This window comes from Pseudophryne corroboree, chromosome 7 (genome assembly GCF_028390025.1).
Source record: "Pseudophryne corroboree isolate aPseCor3 chromosome 7, aPseCor3.hap2, whole genome shotgun sequence".
Lineage (NCBI taxonomy): Eukaryota > Metazoa > Chordata > Amphibia > Anura > Myobatrachidae > Pseudophryne > Pseudophryne corroboree.
In genome coordinates this window covers 380,157,370-380,180,340 of record NC_086450.1, presented here as the reverse complement: position 1 = coordinate 380,180,340, position 22,971 = coordinate 380,157,370, and the positions used below count along the sequence as shown (strand labels likewise).

The 22,971-nt window shown below is 47.5% G+C and overlaps 1 protein-coding gene across 1 annotated transcript in view; it reads right to left on the bottom strand.

The window, feature by feature from the left end:
* Positions 1 to 22,971, bottom strand: part of UNKL (unk like zinc finger) — a 221,997-nt gene that overhangs the window by 72,953 nt on the left and 126,073 nt on the right. Inside the window, 1 exon segment of the mRNA XM_063934556.1 lies at positions 4,038 to 4,100. Within this exon segment, the coding sequence (XP_063790626.1) occupies positions 4,038 to 4,100 (63 nt within the window).

Sequence of the window (22,971 nt, the reverse complement as noted above, 5' to 3'; positions counted from 1 at the left end):
AGGGATGATATTAGTGCACAATATAGCGGCTCTCCCCCTCTACACCCGGTACCAGTGATCCAGCGTGTGACCGTTATGGAAGAGCTGTGTGAGGCTGCTGCTGCTTATGCAGAAGAAGGCGCCAAAATGCAGCTGAGCCCACTCTGATGTAGCTTCGCCCCCCGCCCTGGCGCCGGAGCTACTGTGTAATCTTTACACTGACCATGTCTCCTAAGTAGTTGTAGCCTCACATAAATGCTTGGTACAAGGTATATTAGCCAGTCACAAGCAGGGGCTACAGCGGATCCCCCCCAGGAGGGACCCGTACGCCGCAGCCGGCATGCGACAGCCAAGGCACCATGCCCCGCTGAACAAACAGCCCCTCAGTAAGGTGGTACTCCAGCGGGGAAGTGGCCCCCCTCCCCCAACTCCCACGGCGCAGGAATGCTGTTGGACAAACAGCATATCGAAAGAGATAAAAGTTTAAAAGAATTTGAAGAAAAACTCTAGAGCTTGCAGAGTGTGCATCCTCTCCTGAGGGCACTTTTTTCTAAACTGACCTGTAGGAGGAGGCATAGAGGGGAGGAGCCAGCACACCTAGTTGAAAAAATGTAAAAAGTGCACTGGCTTCTTTGGACCCGTCTATACCCCATCGTACTAATCTGTCCCCAATACCCCTTATGGATGCTAGAGAAAAGTACATTACAATGACTAGTTTATGCAAACTAATACTTCAGTAGCTGAAGAGAAGTGAAGGTTACAATGAAGAAGAAAAAAAAACCAGTACTTCAGCGGTAATAAAAAAGGATGGAAGTACAACAACTGGAATGAGTTGGAAGTTCAAATGTTACAGTGAACCCATCTTCTACGCAGAGTTATGCTGGCCATACACTTGTACAATTGCATGCGACATAATATCAGGCCCGATTTTCCTTGAAGCTCACATTGCGATAAATTGCATCAAAAGTGCTTTTTTTGTGCATTTGATACATGCGATTTATCGCATGCCCCTTGCCACCAGGGTGGAGGGGAGTGTCCAGGAAGTGAGCTAAATACCTTACAGATTGCACGTCGCAGTGCGATAAATCGAAAGCGGTAAAAACAGCATGCGATCGCACGTCCGATCCGATAAATATTAAGTGCAGCACATAAAATCTTGAGACGCGAGATTCGACCGGCGTGCCCGCGCATCGCGTCGCATGGTACATAAGATGTGCATACAATCCTGCGATTTATCGCACAGAAGCGGTCAAAATCGTAGGATTGTACCAGACATCTCACAAGTGTATGGGCACCATTACAGTCATGTGGGCTGAGCTAAATAACGGTGAAATTACATACAGAGCAGCCAACTCCTACTGAATTGATGGCTGGAATCTCATTTGTATTGGAGCAGACAACAAAATGGCTGCCTTTACTTTGTTGTAGGCAAATGATACATATACATTTTTTTTTTATTTGAAGGACTGTTTGACTAAGGTCTGAGAACCATTTCACAGTGCATCTCCATCTCGTATACAGTATGCCTGATGTCCGTTTTGAAGTGAGCCAGGAGAGAACAACCTGTAGCTAATCAGAGATTACTGTGCTGATGGTACGCAGTGACCAGCCCATTTGTGTATGTCTGCTGTTGAAACGTGAGGAGGCCAGGAGTAATGGAGGTAGGCCGGAAGCCAGAGAGATTGATAGCAGAAGGAGCAGTGTCCTTCAAAAGCAGAGCAGTGATGTGAGGTTCCTATATAAGGAAGATTGTGGACTAAGAAAACATTGGTATATGACAAATTTCATACGTACAATCTGCTTTAATAATATTGTGACTATTAGATCAAGATATTATGCCAAATAAAGAACATTCAATTGGAAGCCAAACTGGGAGAATTTAAAAATGTAAATATTCCAAGAGATGCCAATTTCAGCACATACACCTTAGACAGGCATATAAATCTTATCTGAGGTGCCACCTCTACAGCTCATTTGTGGTTAAACAGAGCTCTTTATTCTTCTAATGTGGCAACTGTAAAAGTAGGAGGTAAGGAGGCTAGATCAAAAGCGGACTCCAGTTTCAGCAAAGTTGTTTAAGAAATAAATGCTTCTATAGAGTTAACTCATTGGGGACTTCTATCCTTATAAAACATTATGTCCAAAAATAAAAGTTTTAAATAAATATTTAATATAAAGCTACATTACACTACAATGGGGTCTCTGAAGAGATTTAGAAACTTGCCACTATAATGAATCCAACTAAAATGAGTGCACAAAGTACCAAAATGTGGATAAATAAGCAGAAAGGTTCAGTGACCTTAGAAGTTCCAACTCACCAAGACATTTAGGGACATCTGTAACAAACCTTCTAAAGGGTGGCGAACTGGACAAAAGGTGGTATTTCCCATAGCAACTAATCAGCTTTTAGCTATTTATTTATCAAGTAAAACCTATTTATAAAATGATAGGTAGGGGATGATAGGCTATTGCAATGGGCAACTTCACTCTTTAGAAGGTTTGATACATCACCCCATTAACGAATTGCTGGTACAGAAAGCAGAACTAAAATCAGCTAAATGATATAAAACTACATTAAAGCATGCTACAATATTTAAAATTAGAACACATTGTCATTAGGGAGAAACATTTATGCACTTTATTACATTTTTAAACACTATGTGACAATTTTAACCAACTTCAGGAAACAAGTGTAAGCACAAGTTCAGAAAGACTGGATAGCACCCACAACATTAGGGTGTATCGAGCATTTTGTAGACTGTACCAGCAATCGGCCTATCAGTTCACTAGGATGTAGTTACATCATTAGGCACAAATGCTTTGCAGCGACTTGTTTCCTGGAGAATTGATAAGCTGTATTACAATCATTTTGGGGAAGTTATACCAATGCTTGGAGAGATAAAGGACAACAGCTTCTGTCACTTTTCAAACATAAAATGACTGATTTGTTAGTACAGGTTGAGTATCCCATATCCAAATATTCCGAAATACGGAATATTCCGAAATACGGACTTTTTTGAGTGAGATAGAGAAATCTTTATTTTTTGATGGCTCAATGTACAGAAACTTTGTTTAATACACAAAGTTATTAAAATATTGTAGTAAATGACCTTCAGGCTGTGTGTATAAGGTGTATATGAAACATAAATGAATTGTGTGAATGTAGACACACATTGTTTAATGCACAAAGTTATAAAAAATATTGGCTAAAATGACCTTCAGGCTGTGTGTATAAGGTGTATATGTAACATAAATGCCTTCTGTGCTTAGATTTAGGTCCCATCACCATGATATCTCATTATGGTATGCAATTATTCCAAAATACGGAAAAATCCCATATCCAAAATTCCTCTGGTCCCAAGCATTTTGGATAAGGGATACTCAACCTGTACTTAATATCTTTCTACTTTATCTCTCTCCAAAGGGAAATGTACTAAGCTTTGGAGAATGATAAAGTGGAGAGACATAAACTACCAACCTATCGGCTCCCAACTACCATGTTGTAGGCTGGGTTTGAAAAGTGACGGGAGCTAGTTGGTTGGTATCTTTTCTCGCAACTCTTTATCACTCTCCAAGGCTTAGTACATCTGCCCCCAAGCTTTAATAACCCCCTCTCTATATGCGAATATGCGCCAGATATAGGTTTTTAAAAGCAACCTACCGCAGTAGTGAGGGCTACAAAATAACCCTTATAAAAGTGCTGAAGTTTTTCCTCATTAAAGTGTTAGAACAGCAACATAAACCATACATGCCAACATTGCCCATTTCAGCTAGCAGATTTAAAGAAGAAATTTTTTTTTTTTTTTTTAAAAACCCCAGAAAATATTACAAATTTTCCTGGATAGCCTTTGGATTTTCTATCAATATTTTAATTGATGTTGAGAGCACTATTATTCTACAATTAATTAAACATGTTATTTTGTAGGTAAATTGAAGTAGACTATGACCCACTTGGCTGTACTGGGTAATGTCGGCACGTGTGGAATACACACACTGGGCCTGGCAAGGTTTGCAGGCTGTAAGTTATAGGTATACCATAAAAGATACATTCATCATACCTGTTTGTTTTCTTGGTCATTCATTTTATGATTACTCTCCAAAGACAGGCACTTGTGTTTTGCCTACAAAGCAATGGAAATGTGTGTAATTTGAGGGTTACTCACAGAAGTGTGCTCAAAAAATCTGACTTGGTTATATCTGCATTATCCATTTCGCCTACAGAAGTGACATTAAATATATGTATACGTAATAGAATATTTCTGCTTAAATGACATGGCTAGTATCTTACGGTCACAAACGTTTTTAGTGGCTGCAAATCCCCAGAGTTATTCTTATAGCCAAACGCTTCTGACAGCAATTGGCTAAAAAGAATATTTAAATGGGGAGCGTTCCATTCCCGCGATGGGCCAGCAAGGAATGATTGTGAAACAGAAGGTGGAACAGTCACAAGTAGCACCCACGTATCAACTATGTGCTGTCCTCTACTGCCTTGGAGACTGCCTCTTCTGTAAACTACTCCTAGGCTGACTCCACTCACCGAGTGCTAATGTAAAAGGTGTATATAACTATACGATAAGTACATTCCGCATAATGGGAAATCTGGTTAAATTCTGTGCAACTGTTGCAAAAGTTACTTATAGTTTAGTTCCAAATGTTATAGTATTACATGCCTACCCTACCAGCATCACCACCTCCGCATGACACGTATTAAACCTGCACCTACCCCAAGCCATGCCCGGCACTGTAGAGGAGATAAAAGTACGGGTTGGTATCAGGATCCCGGCAGTAAGAATACAGACAGCAGTGTCCCGACACACAGAATCCTAACACCTCGTAGGTAAACATCCTAATCCCCTACCCTCCCAAAACCACTCTCCCCGCAGCCTGACCCTAACATCCCCGCGTGGTGCCTTAACCTAACCCTAACCCTCTCACCACCGATGCCTAACCCTTACCCTCCCTGCAGTCTAACCCTGACCCTCCCCGGGTGGTGCCTAAACCTAATTCCCCCTCCCTGCAGCCTAACCCTTCCCAGCACTGGAATACTTACGTTCAGGATGCCAACAGTCTGGATTCCGGCGCCGGCATTGTGATCGATGTGGGAATCCCAGCATCGGAATTCTGACCGGTGTCGGTATTCCGACTGCCAGCATCCCAAACAGTATGTTAACCTGATCCCAAAAGTATAATTGTCGATAATAACATAACACTAATTGAAATGAAAACTATATAACGGTTTGTTTTTATTTTCATTTACAAAAAGGTACCCCAGCAAGTAGCACAGGCATGCATAGGTTTTGGGACAGTTGTGAGATTAACGCACAATTATAATTACAAGACAATAAAAAACACATTCATAATAACGGTTTGTCTGGGCTAAAACACACTACCCGGCTTTTGCCGGCCGGGAAAAAGCCGGACAGCTTTTCCCGTGCCGGCATTATAATGAACAGTGTGAGGACTAGTGTCCATACACACTGCACGGCCCCGGCCCGGCTGCCGGGTCTCACCACTGGAAGGTCCAGCTGCCGGGCGGGCGCCTGGCCGTCTTTGCAGCCAGTAAACCGTGTGTGTGAAGGGGAGCTTTCACACACACACAACTGTTTTTTCCCAAGCCGTGTCTAATGCTGCGCATGCGCACAGCATCACACACGGCTCAAAGCCGTCCTGTGTGACAGACTCTGCCGGTTTCTACCGGATGGCAAAAAGCCGGGCAAAGTTTGTCCGGCTTTTTGCCATCCGGGAGAAACCGGCCAGTGTGTTACAGCCCTTAAGGAACAAAAAACATATTGTAAGCCACCACAGAAGTACATCTTCAATATGAACTTGCCAACATGAAAATATGGACACAGGCGAGACAAATTACAGCACAGGAGGTGTGATTTTCACATACATATTCACAATTGAGATCATAATTTAAGGTTAATATATTAGGATTTTTTTTTTATGCAAGCCTGGCCAACAGTAGCTCAACAGCTGTTGAAAAACTACAGGTCCCAGTATGCCTGCCACAGTTTTGCTATTAAGGAATGCTGAAACTGTCGCAGGGCATGCTGGGATGTGTAGTTTCGCCACAGGTTGGACAGGCCTGTTCTACTAGGATAGACTAGTTGCTAGCTATGAGCAACACCTCCACTTTTCATTTTTAGAAGCTTTAGTAAATCTACCCCTTAATCTCTTGAGTTGTAACATGTTAATATATTATTCTTAAACCAAACAAATGGTAAATAAGAATTTACTCACCGGTAATTCTATTTCTCGTAGTCCGTAGTGGATGCTGGGTACTCCGTAAGGACCATGGGGAATAGACGGGCTCCGCAGGAGACTGGGCACTCTAAAAGAAAGATTAGGTACTATCTGGTGTGCACTGGCTCCTCCCTCTATGCCCCTCCTCCAGACCTCAGTTAGGGAAACTGTGCCCGGAAGAGCTGACACTACAAGGAAAGGATTTGGAATCCAGGGTAAGACTCATACCAGCCACACCAATCACACCGTACAACTCGTGATAACTATACCCAGTTAACAGTATGAATAACAACTGAGCCTCACTGAACAGATGGCTCATAACAATAACCCTTTAGTTAAGCAATAACTATATACAAGTATTGCCGAAAATCCGCACTTGGGACGGGCTCCAAGCATCCACTACGGACTACGAGAAATAGAATTACCGGTGAGTAAATTCTTATTTTCTCTGACGTCCTAGTGGATGCTGGGTACTCCGTAAGGACCATGGGGATTATACCAAAGCTCCCAAACGGGCGGGAGAGTGCAGATGACTCTGCAGCACCGAATGAGAGAACTCCAGGTCCTCCTCAGCCAGGGTATCAAATTTGTAGAATTTAGCAAACGTGTTTGCCCCTGACCAAGTAGCTGCTCGGCAAAGTTGTAACGCCGAGACCCCTCGGGCAGCCGCCCAAGATGAGCCCACCTTCCTTGTGGAATGGGCTTTTACAGATTTTGGCTGTGGCAGGCCTGCCACAGAATGTGCAAGCTGAATTGTACTACAAATCCAACGAGCAATAGTCTGCTTAGAAGCAGGAGCACCCAGCTTGTTGGGTGCATACAGGATAAACAGCGAGTCAGATTTCCTGACTCCAGCCGTCCTGGAAACATATATTTTCAAGGCCCTGACTACGTCCAACAACTTGGATTCCTCCAAGTCACTAGTAGCCGCAGGTACCACAATAGGTTGGTTCAGATGAAACACTGAAACCACCTTAGGGAGAAAATGAGGATGAGTCCTCAATTCCGCCCTGTCTGAATGGAAGATCAGATAAGGGCTTTTACAGGATAAAGCCCGCCAATTCTGACACGTGCCTGGCCGAGGCCAGGGCCAACAACATGACCACTTTCCATGTGAGATATTTTAACTCCACAGATTCAAGTGGTTCAAACCAATGTGACTTTAGGAACCCCAAAACTACATTGAGATCCCAAGGTGCCACTGGAGGCACAAAAGGAGGCTGTATATGCAGTACCCCTTTTACAGACGTCTGAACTTCAGGTAGTGAAGCTAGTTCTTTCTGGAAGAAAATTGACAGGGCCGAAATTTGAACCTTAATGGACCCCAATTTTAGGCCCATAGACACTCCTGTTTACAGGAAATGTAGGAATCGACCTAGTTGAAATTCCTCCATCGGGGCCTTACTGGCCTCGCACCACGCAACATATTTTCGCCAAATGCGGTGATAATGCTTTGCGGTTACATCCTTCCTGGCTTGACCAGGGTAGGGATGACTTCATCCGGAATGCCTTTTTCCTTCAGGATCCGGCGTTCAACCGCCCTGCCGTCAAACGCAGCCGCGGTAAGTCTTGGAATAGACAAGGTCCTTGCTGGAGCAGGTCCCTTCTTAGAGGTAGAGGCCACGGGTCCTCCGTGAGCATCTCTTGAAGTTCCGGGTACCAAGTCCTTCTTGGCCAATCCGGAGCCACGAGTATAGTTCTTACTCCCCTCCGTCTTATAATTCTCAGTACTTTTGGTATGAGAGGAAGAGGAGGGAACACATACACTGACTGGTACACCCACGGTGTTACCAGAGCGTCCACAGCTATTGCCTGAGGGTCCCTTGACCTGGCGCAATACCTGTCCAATTTTTTGTTTAGGCGGGACGCCATCATGTCCACCTTTGGTTTTTCCCAATGGTTTACAATCATGTGGAAGACTTCTGGGTGAAGTCCCCACACTCCCGGGTGGAGGTCGTGCCTGCTGAGGAAGTCTGCTTCCCAGTTGTCCACTCCCGGAATGAACACTGCTGACAGTGCTATCACATGATTTTGCGCCCAGCGAAAAATCCTTGCAGTTTCTGCCATTGCCCTCCTGCTTCTTGTGCCGCCCTGTCTGTTTACGTGGGCGACTGCCGTGATGTTGTCCGACTGGATCAGCACCGGCTGACCTTGAAGCAGAGGTCTTGCTTGGCTTAGGGCATTGTAAATGGCCCTTAGCTCCAAAATATTTATGTGAAGTGATGTCTCCAGGCTTGACCACAAGCCTGGAAATTCTTCCCTGTGTGACTGCTCCCCAGCCTCGCAGGCTGGCATCCGTGGTCACCAGGACCCAGTCCTGAATGCCGAATCTGCGGCGCTCTAGAAGATGAGCACTCTGCAACCACCACAGGAGAGACACCCTTGTCTTTGGTGACAGGGTTATCCGCTGATGCATCTGAAGATGCGATCCGGACCATTTGTCCAGCAGGTCCCACTGGAAAGTTCTTGCGTGGAATCTGCCGAATGGAATTGCTTCGTAGGAAGCCACCATTTTTCCCAGGACCCTTGTGCACTGATGCACTGACACTTGGCCTGGTTTTAGGAGGTTTCTGACTAGTTCGGATAACTCCCTGGCTTTCTCCTCCGGGAGAAAACACCTTTTTCTGGACTGTGTCCAGGATCATCCCTAGGAATAGAAGGCGTGTCGTCGGGATCAGCTGCGATTTTGGAATATTGAGAATCCAACCGTGCTGCCGCAGCACTATCTGAGATAGTGCTACCCCGACTTCCAACTGTTCCCTGGATCTTGCCCTTATCAGGAGATCGTCCAAGTAAGGGATAACTAAAACTCCCTTCTTTCGAAGGAGTATCATCATTTCGGCCATTACCTTGGTAAAGACCCGGGGTGCCGTGGACAAGCCAAACGGCAGCGTCTGAAACGGATAGTGACAGTTCTGTACCACAAACCTGAGGTACCCTTGGAGAAGGGTAAATTGGGACATGTAGGTAAGCATCTTTAATGTCCAGAGAGACCATATAGTCCCCTTCTTCCAGGTTTGCAATCACTGCTCTGAGTGACTCCATCTTGAATTTGAACCTTTGTATGTAAGTGTTCAAGGATTTTAGATTTAAAATTGGTCTCACCGAGCCGTCCGGCTTCGGTACCACAAATAGTGTGGAATAGTACCCCTTTCCCTGTTGCAGGAGGGGTACCTTGATTATCACCTGCTGGGAATACAGCCTGTGAATGGCTTGCAATACTGTCTCCCTGTCTGAGGGAGACGTCGGTAAAGCAGACTTTATGAAACGGCGAGGGGGAGACGTCTCGAATTTCTTGAGACGGGCCCCCACCGTGCCTGAGACCGCTTGTAAAGCCCCAGCGTCATGCTGAGGACTTTGCGGAGGCGGGAGAGGGCTTTTGTTCCTGGGAATTGGCTGTTTGCTGCAGCCTTTTTCCTCTCCCTCTGCCACGGGGCAGAAATGAGGCGCCTTTTGCCCGCTTGCCCTTATGGGGCCGAAAGGACTGCGCCTGATAATACGGCGTCTTCTTAGGTTGAGAAGCTACCTGGGGTAAAAATGTGGATTTTCCAGCCGTTGCCGTGGCCACCAGGTCTGTTAGACCTACCCCAAATAACTCCTCCCTTTTATAAGGCGATACTTCCATATGCCTTTTGGAATCAGCATCACCTGACCACTGTCTTGTCCATAACCCTCTTCTGGCAGAAATGGACAGCGCACTTACTCTTGATGCCAGTTGGCAAATATCCCTCTGTGCATCACGCATATATAGAAATGCATCTTTTAAATGCTCTATAGTTAGTAATATACTGTCCCTATCTAGGGTATCAATATTGTCAGTCAGGGAATCCGACCAAGCCACCCCAGCACTGCACATCCAGGCTGAGGCGATTGCTGGTCGCAGTATAACACCCGTGTGAGTGTATATACATTTTAGGATACTCTCCTGCTTTCTGTCAGCAGGTTCCTTAAGGGCGGCCCTATCAGGAGACGGTAGTGCCACCTGTTTAGACAAGCGTGTGAGCGCTTTATTCACCCTAAGGGGTGTTTCCCAACGTGTCCTATCCTCTGGCGGGAAGGGGTATGATGCTAATAACTTTTTAGGAATTAACAGTTTTTATCGGGGGAAACCCACGCATCATCACACACTTCATTTAATTCCTCAGATGCAGGAAAAACTACAGGCAGTTTTTTCTCACCCAACATAATACCCTTTTTAGTGGTACTGGTATTATCAGAAATGTGTAAAAACATTTTCCATAGCCTCAATCATGTAACGTGTGGCCCTACTGGAAGTCACATTCGTCTCTTAATAGTCGACACTGGAGTCAGTATCCGTGTCGGCGTCTGTATCTGCCATCTGCGGTAACGGGCGTTTTAGAGCCCCAGATGGCTTTTGAGACACCTGGACAGGCACAGGCTGAGTCGCCGGCTGTCTCATGTCATCAATCTTTTGTAAAGAGCTGACACTGTCACATAATTCCTTCCATAAAGCTCATCCACTCAGGTGTCGACTCCCTAGGGGGTGACATCTCTGTTACCGGCAATTGCTCCGCCTCCACCTCATTTTCCTCCTCATACATGTCGACACCACGTACCGACACACAGCACACACACAGGGAATGCTCTGATAGAGGACAGGACCCCACTAGCCCTTTGGGGAGACAGAGGGAGAGTATGCCAGCACACACCAGAGCGCTATATATATATATATATATATATATATATATATATATATATATATACACAGGGATAACCTTATATAAGTGTTTTTCCCCTTATAGCTGCTGTATTGTTATACTGTGCCTAATTAGTGCCCCCCTCTCTTTTTTAACCCCTTTCTGTAGTGTAGTAACTGCAGGGGAGAGCCAGGGAGCTTCCCTCCAACGGAGCTGTGAGAGAAAATGGCGCCAGTGTGCTGAGGAGATAGGCTCCGCCCCCTTCTCGGCGGCCTTTTCTCCCGTTTTTCTGTGGAATCTGGCAGGGGTTAAAATTCATCCATATAGCCCTGGGGGCTATATGTGATGTATTTTCGCCAGCCAAGGTGTTTTTATTGCTGCTCAGGGCGCCCCCCCCTAGCGCCCTGCACCCTCAGTGACCGAAGTGTGAAGTGTGCTGAGGAGCAATGGCGCACAGCTGCAGTGCTGTGCGCTACCTTGGTGAAGACAGGATGTCTTCTGCCGCCGATTTTTCCGGACCTCTTCTTGCTTCTGGCTCTGTAAGGGGGCCGGCGGCGCGGCTCTGGGACCGAGCTCCGAGGCTGGGCCTGTGTTCGGTCCCTCTGGAGCTAATGGTGTCCAGTAGCCTAAGAAGCCCAATCCACTCTGCACGCAGGTGAGTTCGCTTATTCTCCCCTTAGTCCCTCGATGCAGTGAGCCTGTTGCCAGCAGGTCTCACTGAAAATAAAAAACCTAAAACTAAACTTTTCACTAAGCAGCTCAGGAGAGCCCCTAGTGTGCACCCTTCTCGGCCGGGCACAAAAATCTAACTGAGGCTTGGAGGAGGGTCATAGGGGGAGGAGCCAGTGCACACCAGGTAGTCCTAAAGCTTTACTTTTGTGCCCAGTCTCCTGCGGAGCCGCTATTCCCCATGGTCCTTACGGAGTTCCCAGCATCCACTAGGACGTCAGAGAAATGGACACTGCATTAATTCTAGATGCCAGCCGGCAAATGTCCCTCTGTGCATCTCTCATATATAAAACTACGTCTTTAATATGCTCTATAGTTAGCAAAATAGTGTCCCTGTCAAGGGAATCAATGTTATCTGACAGGGAATCAGACCATGCTACTGCAGCACTACACATCCATGCTGAAGCAATAGCAGGTCTCAGTATAGTACCTGAGTGTGTATACACAGACTTCAGGATAGCCTCCTGCTTTCTATCTGCAGGTTCCTTTAAGGCGGCCGTATCCTGAGACGGCAGTGCCACCTTTTTTGATAAGCGTGTGAGCGCTTGGTCCACCTTAGGGGATGTCTCCCAGCGTAACCTATCCGTTGGCGGGAAAGGGTACGCCATTAGTAACCGCTTAGAAATTACTAGTTTCTTATCTGGGGAATCCCACGCTTCTTCACACAATTCGTTTAACTCATCAGATGGGGGAAAAGTCACTGGCTGCTTTTTCTCCCCAAACATAATACCCTTTTTTGTGGTAACCGGATTAATGTCAGAAATGTGCAACACATTTTTCATTGCCGTAATCATAAATCGGATGGCCCTAGTGGATTGTATATTTGTCTCATCCTCGTCGACACTGGAGTCAGACTCCGTGTCGACATCTGTGTCAGCCATCTGAGGTAGCGGGCGTTTTTGAGCCCCTGACGGCCTCTGAGATGCCTGGGCAGGCGCGGGCAGAGATGCCGGCTGTCCCAAAGCTGCGTCATCGAACCTTTTATGTAAGGAGTTGACACTGTCGGTTAATACCTTCCACATATCCATCCACTCAGGTGTCGACCCCGCAGGGGGTGACATCACACTTATCGGCACCTGCTCCGCCTCCACATAAGCCTCCTCATCAAACATGTCGACACAGCCGTACCGACACACCGCACACACACAGGGAATGCTCTGACTGAGGACAGGACCCCACAAAGTCCTTTGGGGAGACAGAGAGAGTATGCCAGCACACACCACAGCGCTATATAATCAGGGATTTACACTAACACAAAGTGATTTTTCCCTATAGCTGCTTTACATATACAGTTTGCGCCTAAATTTAGTGCCCCCCCTCTCTATTTTACCCTTTGAGCCTGGAAACTGCAGGGGAGAGCCTGGGGAGCTGTCTTCCAGCGGAGCTGTGAAGAGGAAATGGCGCCAGTGTGCTGAGGGAGATAGCCCCGCCCCCTTCTCGGCGGACTTCTCCCGCTCTTATATTTATATTATGGCGGTGGATTTTTGCACATATATAGTTTTTTAGACCATATTATGTGCTGTTTGCCAATGTAAGGTACTCTAATTGCAGCCCAGGGCGCCCCCCCCATACCCTTCTTGCTTCTGGCTCTGCAAGGGGGACGGCGGCGCGGCTCCGGGACCGGACGATCGAGGACGGGTCCTGTGTTTTATCCCTCTGGAGCTAATGGTGTCCAGTAGCCTTAGAAGCCCAAGCTAGCTGCAAGCAGGTCGGTTCGCTTCTCTCCCCTTAGTCCCTCGTAGCAGGGAGTCTGTTGCCAGCAGATCTCACTGAAAATAAAAAACCTAACAAATACTTTCTTTACTAGAAGTTCAGGAGAGCCCCTAGTGTGCAACCAGCTCGGGCCGGGCACAGATTCTAACTGAGGTCTGGAGGAGGGGCATAGAGGGAGGAGCCAGTGCACACCAGATAGTACCTAATCTTTCTTTTAGAGTGCCCAGTCTCCTGCGGAGCCTGTCTATTCCCCATGGTCCTTACGGAGTACCCAGCATCCACTAGGACGTCAGAGAAAAATAATTTCAGATAATTTACAGTATGCAGGATTTATAGTTGTCAACACAGTCTCACAGATCATATAAACATACAAAGCATGTCTGTAGTACTGTACTGAAAAGGAGTGCACACTTCCATTCATGTACATGGAATGCATCACAGGTGTATGCATTTATTAGGGTAAGCGATCAGCAGATCGCCTCTAAGATTCCAAGGCAGCAAATATTAGCTGTGATGAGACACAACTGCGTAAGTAAAATAAACTAGAGATGTGCGGGTTCAGATTTACTCGGTTCTTAACACCAGAATTAACGGAAGTTCGGATTTATCCGGATTTTTCTTATTTGCTATCAAAAACATGTAGAATTAAAAGATAGTTTAAAAACATGCACAGATTAATTCACGGGTGCAGCTAAAATAAGATTTTAAACCTACCGGTAAATCTTTTTCTCCTAGTCCGTAGAGGATGCGGGGGACTCCGTAAGGACCATGGGGTATAGACGGGCTCCGCAGGAGACATGGGCACTCTAAGACTTAAGATGGGTGTGAACTGGCTCCTCCCTCTATGCCCCTCCTCCAGACCTCAGTTAAAGAACTGTGCCCAGAGGAGACGGACAGTACGAGGAAAGGATTTTTGTTAATCTAAGGGCGAGATACATACCAGCCCACACCATACATACCGTACAACCTGGCATACACTAAACCAGTTAACAGCATGAACAAAACAGCATCAGCCAGAGACTGAGCTCAACTGTAACATAACCCTTATGTAAGCAACAACTATATACAAGCCTTGCAGAAATAGTCCGCACTGGAACGGGCGCCCAGCATCCTCTACGGACTAGGAGAAAAAGATTTACCGGTAGGTTTAAAATCTTATTTTCTCTTACGTCCTAGAGGATGCTGGGGACTCCGTAAGGACCATGGGGATTATACCAAAGCTCCACACCGGGCGGGAGAGTGCGGATGACTCTGCAGCACCGATTGAGCAAACATGAGGTCCTCATTAGCCAGGGTATCAAACTTGTAGAATTTTACAAAAGTGTTTGAACCCGACCAAGTAGCTGCCCGGCAAAGCTGTAATGCCGAGACGCCTCGGGCAGCCGCCCAAGAAAAGCCCACCTTCCTAGTGGAATGGGCCTTTACCGAATTAGGTAACGGCAATCCAGCCGTAGAATGAGCCTGCTGAATCGTGTTACAGATCCAGCGAGCAATAGTCTGCTTAGAAGCAGGAGCGCCAACCTTGTTGGCCGCATACAGGCTCTGTTTTCCTAACTCGAGCCGTCCTGGCTACATACATTGTTAAGGCCCTGACTACATCAAGGGACTTGGAATCCTCCAAGTCACCTGTAGCCACAGGCACCACAATAGGTTGGTTCATATGAAACGACGAAACCACCTTAGGTAGAAATTGAGGAAGAGTTCTCAACTCTGCTCGATCCACATGGAAACTCAGATAGGGGCTCTTGTGAGACAAGGCCGCCAATTCGGACACCCGCCTCGCAGATGCCAAGGCCAACAACATGACCACTTTCCAAGTGAGAAATTTTAATTCAACCGTTTTAAGAGGTTCAAACCAGTGTGACTTAAGGAACTGTAACACCACGTTAAGGTCCCACGGTGCCACTGGGGGCACAAAAGGAGGTTGGATGTGCAGCACTCCCTTTACAAAAGTCTTGACTTCTGGGAGAGAAGCCAATTCCTTCTGAAAGAATATAGATAAGGCCAAAATCTGCACCTTAATGGAGCCTAACTTTAGGCCCATATCCACTCCTGTCTGTAGAAAATGGAGAAAATTAACCAGCTGAAAATCTTCCGTAGGAGCATTCTTGGCTTCACACCAAGATACACATTTCCTCCAGATACGGTGATAATGTTTCGCCGTCACCTCCTTCCTAGCTTTTATCAGAGTAGGGATGACTTCCCCCGGAATACCTTTCCTAGCTAGGATTTGGTGTTCAACCGCCATGCCGTCAAACGTAACCGCTGTAAATCTTGGAACACGCAGGGCCCCTGTTGCAACAGATCCTCCCTGGGAGGAAGAGGCCACGGATCTTCTGTGAGCATTTCCTGAAGATCTGAATACCAGGCTCTTCGAGGCCAATCCGGAACAATGAGTATTGTCTGCACTCTTTTTCGTCTTATGATTCTCAATATTTTTGAGATGAGCGGAAGAGGAGGGAACACATATACAGACTGAAAAATCCATGGTGTCACCAGGGCGTCCACCGCTACTGCCTGAGGGTCCCTCGACCTGGAACAATACATCCGAAGTTTCTTGTTGAGGCGTGACGCCATCATGTCTATTTGAGGAAGTCCCCAACGACTTGTTATCTCTGCGAAAACTTCTTGATGAAGACCCCACTCTCCTGGATGGAGATCGTGTCTGCTGAGGAAGTCCGCCTCCCAGTTGTCCACTCCCGGAATGAAGACTGCTGACAGAGCGCTTACGTGATTTTCTGCCCAGCGAAGAATTCTGGGGGCTTCCGCCATTGCCACTCTGCTCCTTGTCCCGCCTTGGCGGCTTACATGCGCCACGGCTGTGACATTGTCTGACTGAATCAGAACGAGTAGGTCGCAAAGAATATTCTCCGCTTGTCGTAGGCCGTTGTATATGGCCCTTAATTCCAGCACGTTGATGTGTAGACAAGCCTCCAGTCTTGACCACAGTCCCTGAAAATTTCTTCCTTGTGTGACTGCTCCCCATCCTCGGAGGCTCGCGTCCGTGGTCACTAGAACCCAGTCTTGAATGCCGAACCTGCGACCCTCTAGCAGGTGAGCACTCTGAAGCCACCACAGGAGAGACACCCTGGCCCTGGGGGACAGGCTTATTTTGTGATGTATTTGTAGATGGGACCCCGACCACTTGTCCAGAAGGTCCCACTGAAACGTCCTTGCATGGAACCTGCCGAAGGGGATGGCCTCGTAGGCCGCCACCATTTTTCCCAATACTCGAGTGCATTGATGAACTGACACTCTTTTTGGTTTTAGCAGGTCCCTGACCATGTTCTGGAGTTCCTTGGCTTTTTCCGTTGGGAGAAAAAATAAGAATTTACTCACCGGTAATTCTATTTCTCGTAGTCCGTAGTGGATGCTGGGTACTCCGTAAGGACCATGGGGAATAGACGGGCTCCGCAGGAGACTGGGCACTCTTAAAAGAAAGATTAGGTACTATATCTGGTGTGCACTGGTTTCTCCCTCTATGCCCCTCCTCCAGACCTCAGTTAAGGAAACTGTGCCCGGAAGAGCTGACATTACTAGGAAAGGATTTGGAATCCAGGGTAAGACTCATACCAGCCACACCAATCACACCGTACAACTTGTGATAACTATACCCAGTTAACAGTATGAATAACAACTGAGCCTCATGTAATAGATGGCTCATAACAATAACCCTTTAGTTAAGCAATAACTATATACACGTATTGCAGAAAGTCCGCACTTGGGACGGGCTCCCAGCATCCACTACGGACTACGAGAAATAGAATTACCGGTGAGTAAATTCTTATTTTCTCTGACGTCCTAGTGGATGCTGGGTACTCCGTAAGGACCATGGGGATTATACCAAAGCTCCCAAACGGGCGGGAGAGTGCGGATGACTCTGCAGCACCGAATGAGCAAACTCAAGGTCCTCCTCAGCCAGGGTATCAAACTTGTAGAATTTTGCAAACGTATTTGATCCCGACCAGGTAGCAGCTCGGCAAAGTTGTAAAGCCGAAACCTCTCGGGCAGCCGCCCAAGAAGAGCCTACTTTCCTCGTGGAATGGGCTTTGACTGATTTAGGATGCGGCAGTCCAGCCGCAGAATGTGCAAGTTGAATCGTGCAACAGATCCAGCGAGCAATAGTCTGCTTTGAAGCAGGAGCACCCAGCTTGTTGGGTGCATGCAGGATATTTTCAGGGCCCGGACTACGTCCAGCAACTTGGAATCCTCCAAGTCCCTAGTAGCCGCAGGCACCACAATACGTTGGTTCAAATGAAACGATGATACCACCTTAGGAAGAAATTGGGGACGAGTCCTCAATTCTGCCCTTTCCATATGGAAGATCAGATATGGGCTTTTACATGACAAAGCCGCCAATTCTGACACACGCCTAGTCGAAGCTAAGGCCAAAAGCATGACCACTTTCCACGTGAGATATTTTAGCTCCACGGTCTTAAGTGCCTCAAACCAGTGGGATTTTAGGAATCCAACACAACGTTAAGATCCCAAGGTGCCACTGGAGACACAAAAGGGGGCTGAATATGCAGCACCCCTGTAACAACGTCCGATCTTCAGGCAGTGAAGCTAGTTCTTTTTGAGAGAAAAAGGGATAGGGCCGAAATCTTGGCCTTTATGGATCCTAATTTTAGGCCCATAGTCACTCCTGACTGTAGGAAGTGCAGGAATCGACCCCGCTGGAATTCCTCTGTAGGGCCATCCCGGCCACACACCAAGCAACCTATTTTCGCCATATACAGTGAAAAAGTCTTGCTGTCACGTCTTTCCTAGCCTTTATCAGCGTAGGAATAACTGCATCCGAAATGCCCTTTTCCGCTAGGATCCGGCGTTCAACCGCCATGCCGTCCAACGCAGCCGCGGTAAGTCTTGGAACAGACAGGGCCCCTGTTGCAACATGTCCTGTCTGAGAGGCAGAGGCCATGGGTCCTCTGAGAGCATTTCTTGCAGTTACAGGTACCGAGTCCTTCTTGGCCAATCCAGAGCAAAGAATATTGTTCACACTCCTCCTTTTATTACAATTCTCAGCCCATGGGTCTGAGAGGAAGAGGAGGGAATACATAGACCGACTGGAACACCCACGGTGTTACTAGTGCGACCACAGCTATCGCCCGAGAGTCCCTTGACACAGCGTAAAACCTTTTTTTATCTTTTTATTGAGGTGGGACGCCATCTAGTCCACCTGAGGCAGTTCCCATCAATTTGCAAAACTGCGTGAAGACTTCCTGATGAAGTCACCACTTTCCCGGGTGGAGGTCGTGCCTGCTGAGGAAGTCTGCTTCCCAGTTGTCCACTCCCGGAATGAACACTGCTGACAGTGCGCTTACTTGATTCTCCGCCCAGCGAAGAATTACCCTCGCCACCCTGCTCCTTGTGCCGCCTTGGCGGTTTACATGAGCCCCTGCGGTCTGACTGGATCAGAACCGGTTGGTCGCGAAGCAGGAACTCCGCTTGACTTAGGGCGTTGTATATGGCCCTTAGTTCCAGGATATTGATGTGAAGGCAAGTCTGTTGGCTTGACCACAAACCTTGGAATTTTCTTCCCTGTGTAACTGCCCCCCACCCTCGGAGGCTTGCATCCGTGGTCACCAGGACCCAGTCCTGAATGCCGAATCTGCGGCCTTCGAGAAGGTGAGCACTCCGCAGCCACCACAGGAGAGACACCCTGGCCCTCGGGGATAGGGTGATTAACCGATGCATCTGAAGATGTGATCCGGACCACTTGTCCAGTAAGTTCCATTGTCCTTGCATGAAACCAGCCGAAGGGGATGGCCTCGTATGATGCTACCATCCTTCCCAGGACTTGAGTGCAGTGATGCACTGACAACTGTTTTGGTTTTCAATAGATTCCTGACCAGTGTCATGAGCTCCTGAGCTCTCTCTATCGGGAGATAAACCATTTTCTGGTCTGTGACTAGGATCATGCCTAGGCGAGGCAGATGAGCTGTAGGAACCAACTGCGACTTCGGAATATATAGAATCCAGTCGTGTTGCCGTTTCACTTCCACAGAAGGTAATACGCTGTCCAGCAACTGCTCTCTTGATCTCGCTTTTATGAGGAGATCATCCAAGTACGTGATAATAGTGACACCTTGCTTCCGCAGGAGCACCATCATATCCGCCATTACCTTGGTGAAATTGGTAATGACAATCCCGTACCGCAATTCTGAGGTACGCCTGATGAGGTGGATAAATGTGGACATGAAGGTATGCATCCCTTATATCCCGATTCACGATAAAGTCTCCCCCTTTTCAGGCTTGCAATGACCGCTCTTAGCGATTCCATCTTGAACTTGAACCTTTTCAGGTATATGTTCAGGGATTTTAATTCAATATGGGTCTAACCGAACCGTCTGGTTTCGGGATTATAACATGGTCGAATAATAACACCCTCTTGTTGAAGGAGGGGACCCTTGACCACCACCTGTTGAAGATACAATTTACGAATTGCAGTTAACACTGGCTCCCTCTCTTGGGGGAAAGCCCGCCGGGTCCTCGTGAGGGGGCATCTTCTCACAGTCCAGCCTGTATCCCTGCGACACAATTTCTATTGCCCAGGGATCTAACAGGGAGTGAACCCACTTGTGGCTGAACTTACGAAGGCGTGTCCCCACCGGGCCTAGCTCCGCCTGTGGAGCCCCAGCGACATGCGGTGGATTTTTGTAGAGGCCGGGGAGGACTTCTGTTCCTGGGGACTAGCTGTGTTGTACAGCTTCTTTCCTCTGCCCCCGGCTCTGACAAGAAAGGACGCACCTCAGACTTTCTTGTTTCTTTATTCGAAAAGCTGCATTTAATAATGTCGTGCTTTCCTAGGCTGTGCAGGAATATAGGGCAAACTAGCAGAATTACCAACTATAGCTGTGGAGACCAGGCCCGAGAACCTTTCTCCACACAATCCTCAGCCTTCCATATGCCTCTTAAGTCGGCATCATCTGTCCAATGTATATTCTACAGGACACGTCAAGCAGAAATCGACATAGCTTTTGACTTTAGGACCCAGTATACTCATGTCCCTTTGGGCATGCTTTATAATTATATATCTATCACTTAAGACAGCATCTTAAATTATTTATATGCATACTAGGGTCTCAATCTCTGCTGATAAGGTACCTGTCCACGCTGCCACAGCGCTATAAACCCATGCCGACACAATCGCCGGTCTGGGTAGTATACTAGAATGTGCACACTATCTGCAGGATCCCTGAGAATAGCTAGTGCAAACAGGACACCCAAGGGGAAGATTCTCAACACATCCTGGCCCTAGTGGGGAAAGGATACAGCCTGAGAATTCTCTTGCGGGAAGCTGCCGTCTCTTGTCTGGAGATTCCCGCTCTTTTTCCTCATGAGAGGAGGGAAATTTACCTCAGCATTCTTCCCCTTAACATGTGTACTCTCGTGTCAGGGACAGATGAGTCATCAGTGATATGCAAATCATCTTTTATTCCAATAATCATATATTGAATATCTTTTAGCCCTCTTGGCTGTAACTTTGCATTATCGTAGTCGACAGTGGAGTTAAACTCCGTGTCGTTTGTTATTTTGGATAGTGAGCATAGAGAGACTCTGAAGGACTCTGTGACATAGGGACAGACCAGGGTAGATTTCCTTTCTGTTCCCTAACCTTTTGTGCAATAATTTTACCTCAGCACTTACACATATCCAAACAGGTGTCGGCGTTGTCGACGGAGACACCCTCCCACACACATATCCGCTCTATCACCTCCTTAGAGGAGCCTTTTACCTCAGATACGTCGACACACGTGTACCGACACACCACACACACAGGGGATGCTCTATTTGAAGACAGTTCCCCCACCAGGCCCTTTGGAGAGACAGAGAGAGAGAGTATGCCAGCACACACCACAGCGCTATATAATACAGGGATGTACACTATACTGAGTGATTTTTCCCCTATAGCAGCTTATATACACAGTTTTTGCGCCTAAATTTATGTGCCCCCCCTCTCTTTTTTACCCTTTGTGTACCAGGATACTGCAGGGGAGAGCCTGGGGAGCTTCCTTCCAGCTGAGCTGTGAAGAGAAAATGGCGCCGGTGTGCTGAGGAAGAAGGCCCGGCCCCCTCAGCGGCGGGCTTCTGTCCTTTTATGTACTTTAATGGCGGGGGTTTTTACACATATACAGTACTAGACTGTATTATGTGTGTTTTTATTGCCAAAAGGTAATCTAATTGCTGCCCAGGGCGCCACCCCCCAGCGCCCTGCACCCATCAGTGACCGGAGTGTGTGGTGTGCTAAGGGAGCAATGGCGCACAGCTGCAGTGCTGTGCGCTACCTTAATGAAGACCGGAGTCTTCAGCCACCGATTTTCAACTTCTCTTCGGTTCTTCTGGCTCTGCAAGGGGGACGGCGGCGCGGCTCCGGGACCGGACGACCGAGGACTGGGCCTGTGTTCGATCCCTCTGGTGCTAATGGTGTCCAGTAGCCTTAGAAGCCCAAGCTAGCTGCAAGCAGGTAGGTTCGCTTCTCTCCCCTCAGTCCCACGTAGCAGTGAGTCTGTTGCCAGCAGATCTCACTGAAAATAAAAAACCTAATAAATACTTTCTTTTCTAGGAAGCTCAGGAGAGCCCCTAGGGTGCATCCAGCTCTGGCCGGGCACAGATTCTAACTGAGGTCTGGAGGAGGGGCATAGAGGGAGGAGCCAGTGCACACCAGATATAGTACCTAATCTTTATTTTAAGAGTGACCAGTCTCCTGCGGAGCCCGTCTATTCCCTATGGTCCTTACGAGTACCCAGCATCCACTAGGACGTCAGAGAAACCCTCTTCTTTTACGTGTCCAGAATCATACCCATAAATGATAGCCGAGTTGTCGGAATCAACTGCGACTTTGGTAGATTTAGGATCCAGCCGTGTTGCTGCAGCACTCTCAGGGAGAGCGACACGCTTTTCAGTAATTGATCTCTCGATCTCGCTTTTATCAGGAGATCGTCCAAGTATGGGATAATTGTGACTCCTTGCCTGCGCAGGAGCACCATCATTTCCGCCATTACCTTGGTGAAAATCCTTGGGGCCGTGGAAAGCCCAAACGGCAACGTCTGAAACTGGTAATGACAATCCTGTACAGCGAATCTCAGGTACGCCTGATGAGAGGGATAAATGGGGACATGAAGGTATGCATCCTTTATGTCTAGTGATACCATAAAATCCCCCCCTTCCAGGCTGGAGATCACTGCCCGGAGAGATTCCATCTTGAATTTGAACCTTTTCAAATACAGGTTCAGGGCTTCGGGACCACAAACAGGGTTGAATAGTTCCCTGTTCCCTGTTGCATTAGGGGAACTTTGATAATCACTTGCTGTTGACACAGCTTTTGAATGGTAGCTGAAACTATTTCCCTCTCTGGGGGAGAAGCTGGCAAAGCCGATTTGAAAAATCAGCGAGGACGCACTTCTTCGAACTCCAGTTTGAGCCTTGGGACACAATTTCGATCGCCCAAGGATCCAAATCCGACTGAACCCAGACCTGGCTGAAGAGTCGAAGACGTGCCCCCACCGGTGCGGACTCCCTCAGCGGAGCCCCAGCGTCATGCAGTGGATTTTGTAGAGGCCGGGGAGTACTTTTGTTCCTGGAAACTTGCAGTAGCAGGCGTTCTTTTCCCTCTACCTTTACCTCTGGCGATGAAGGAAGAGCC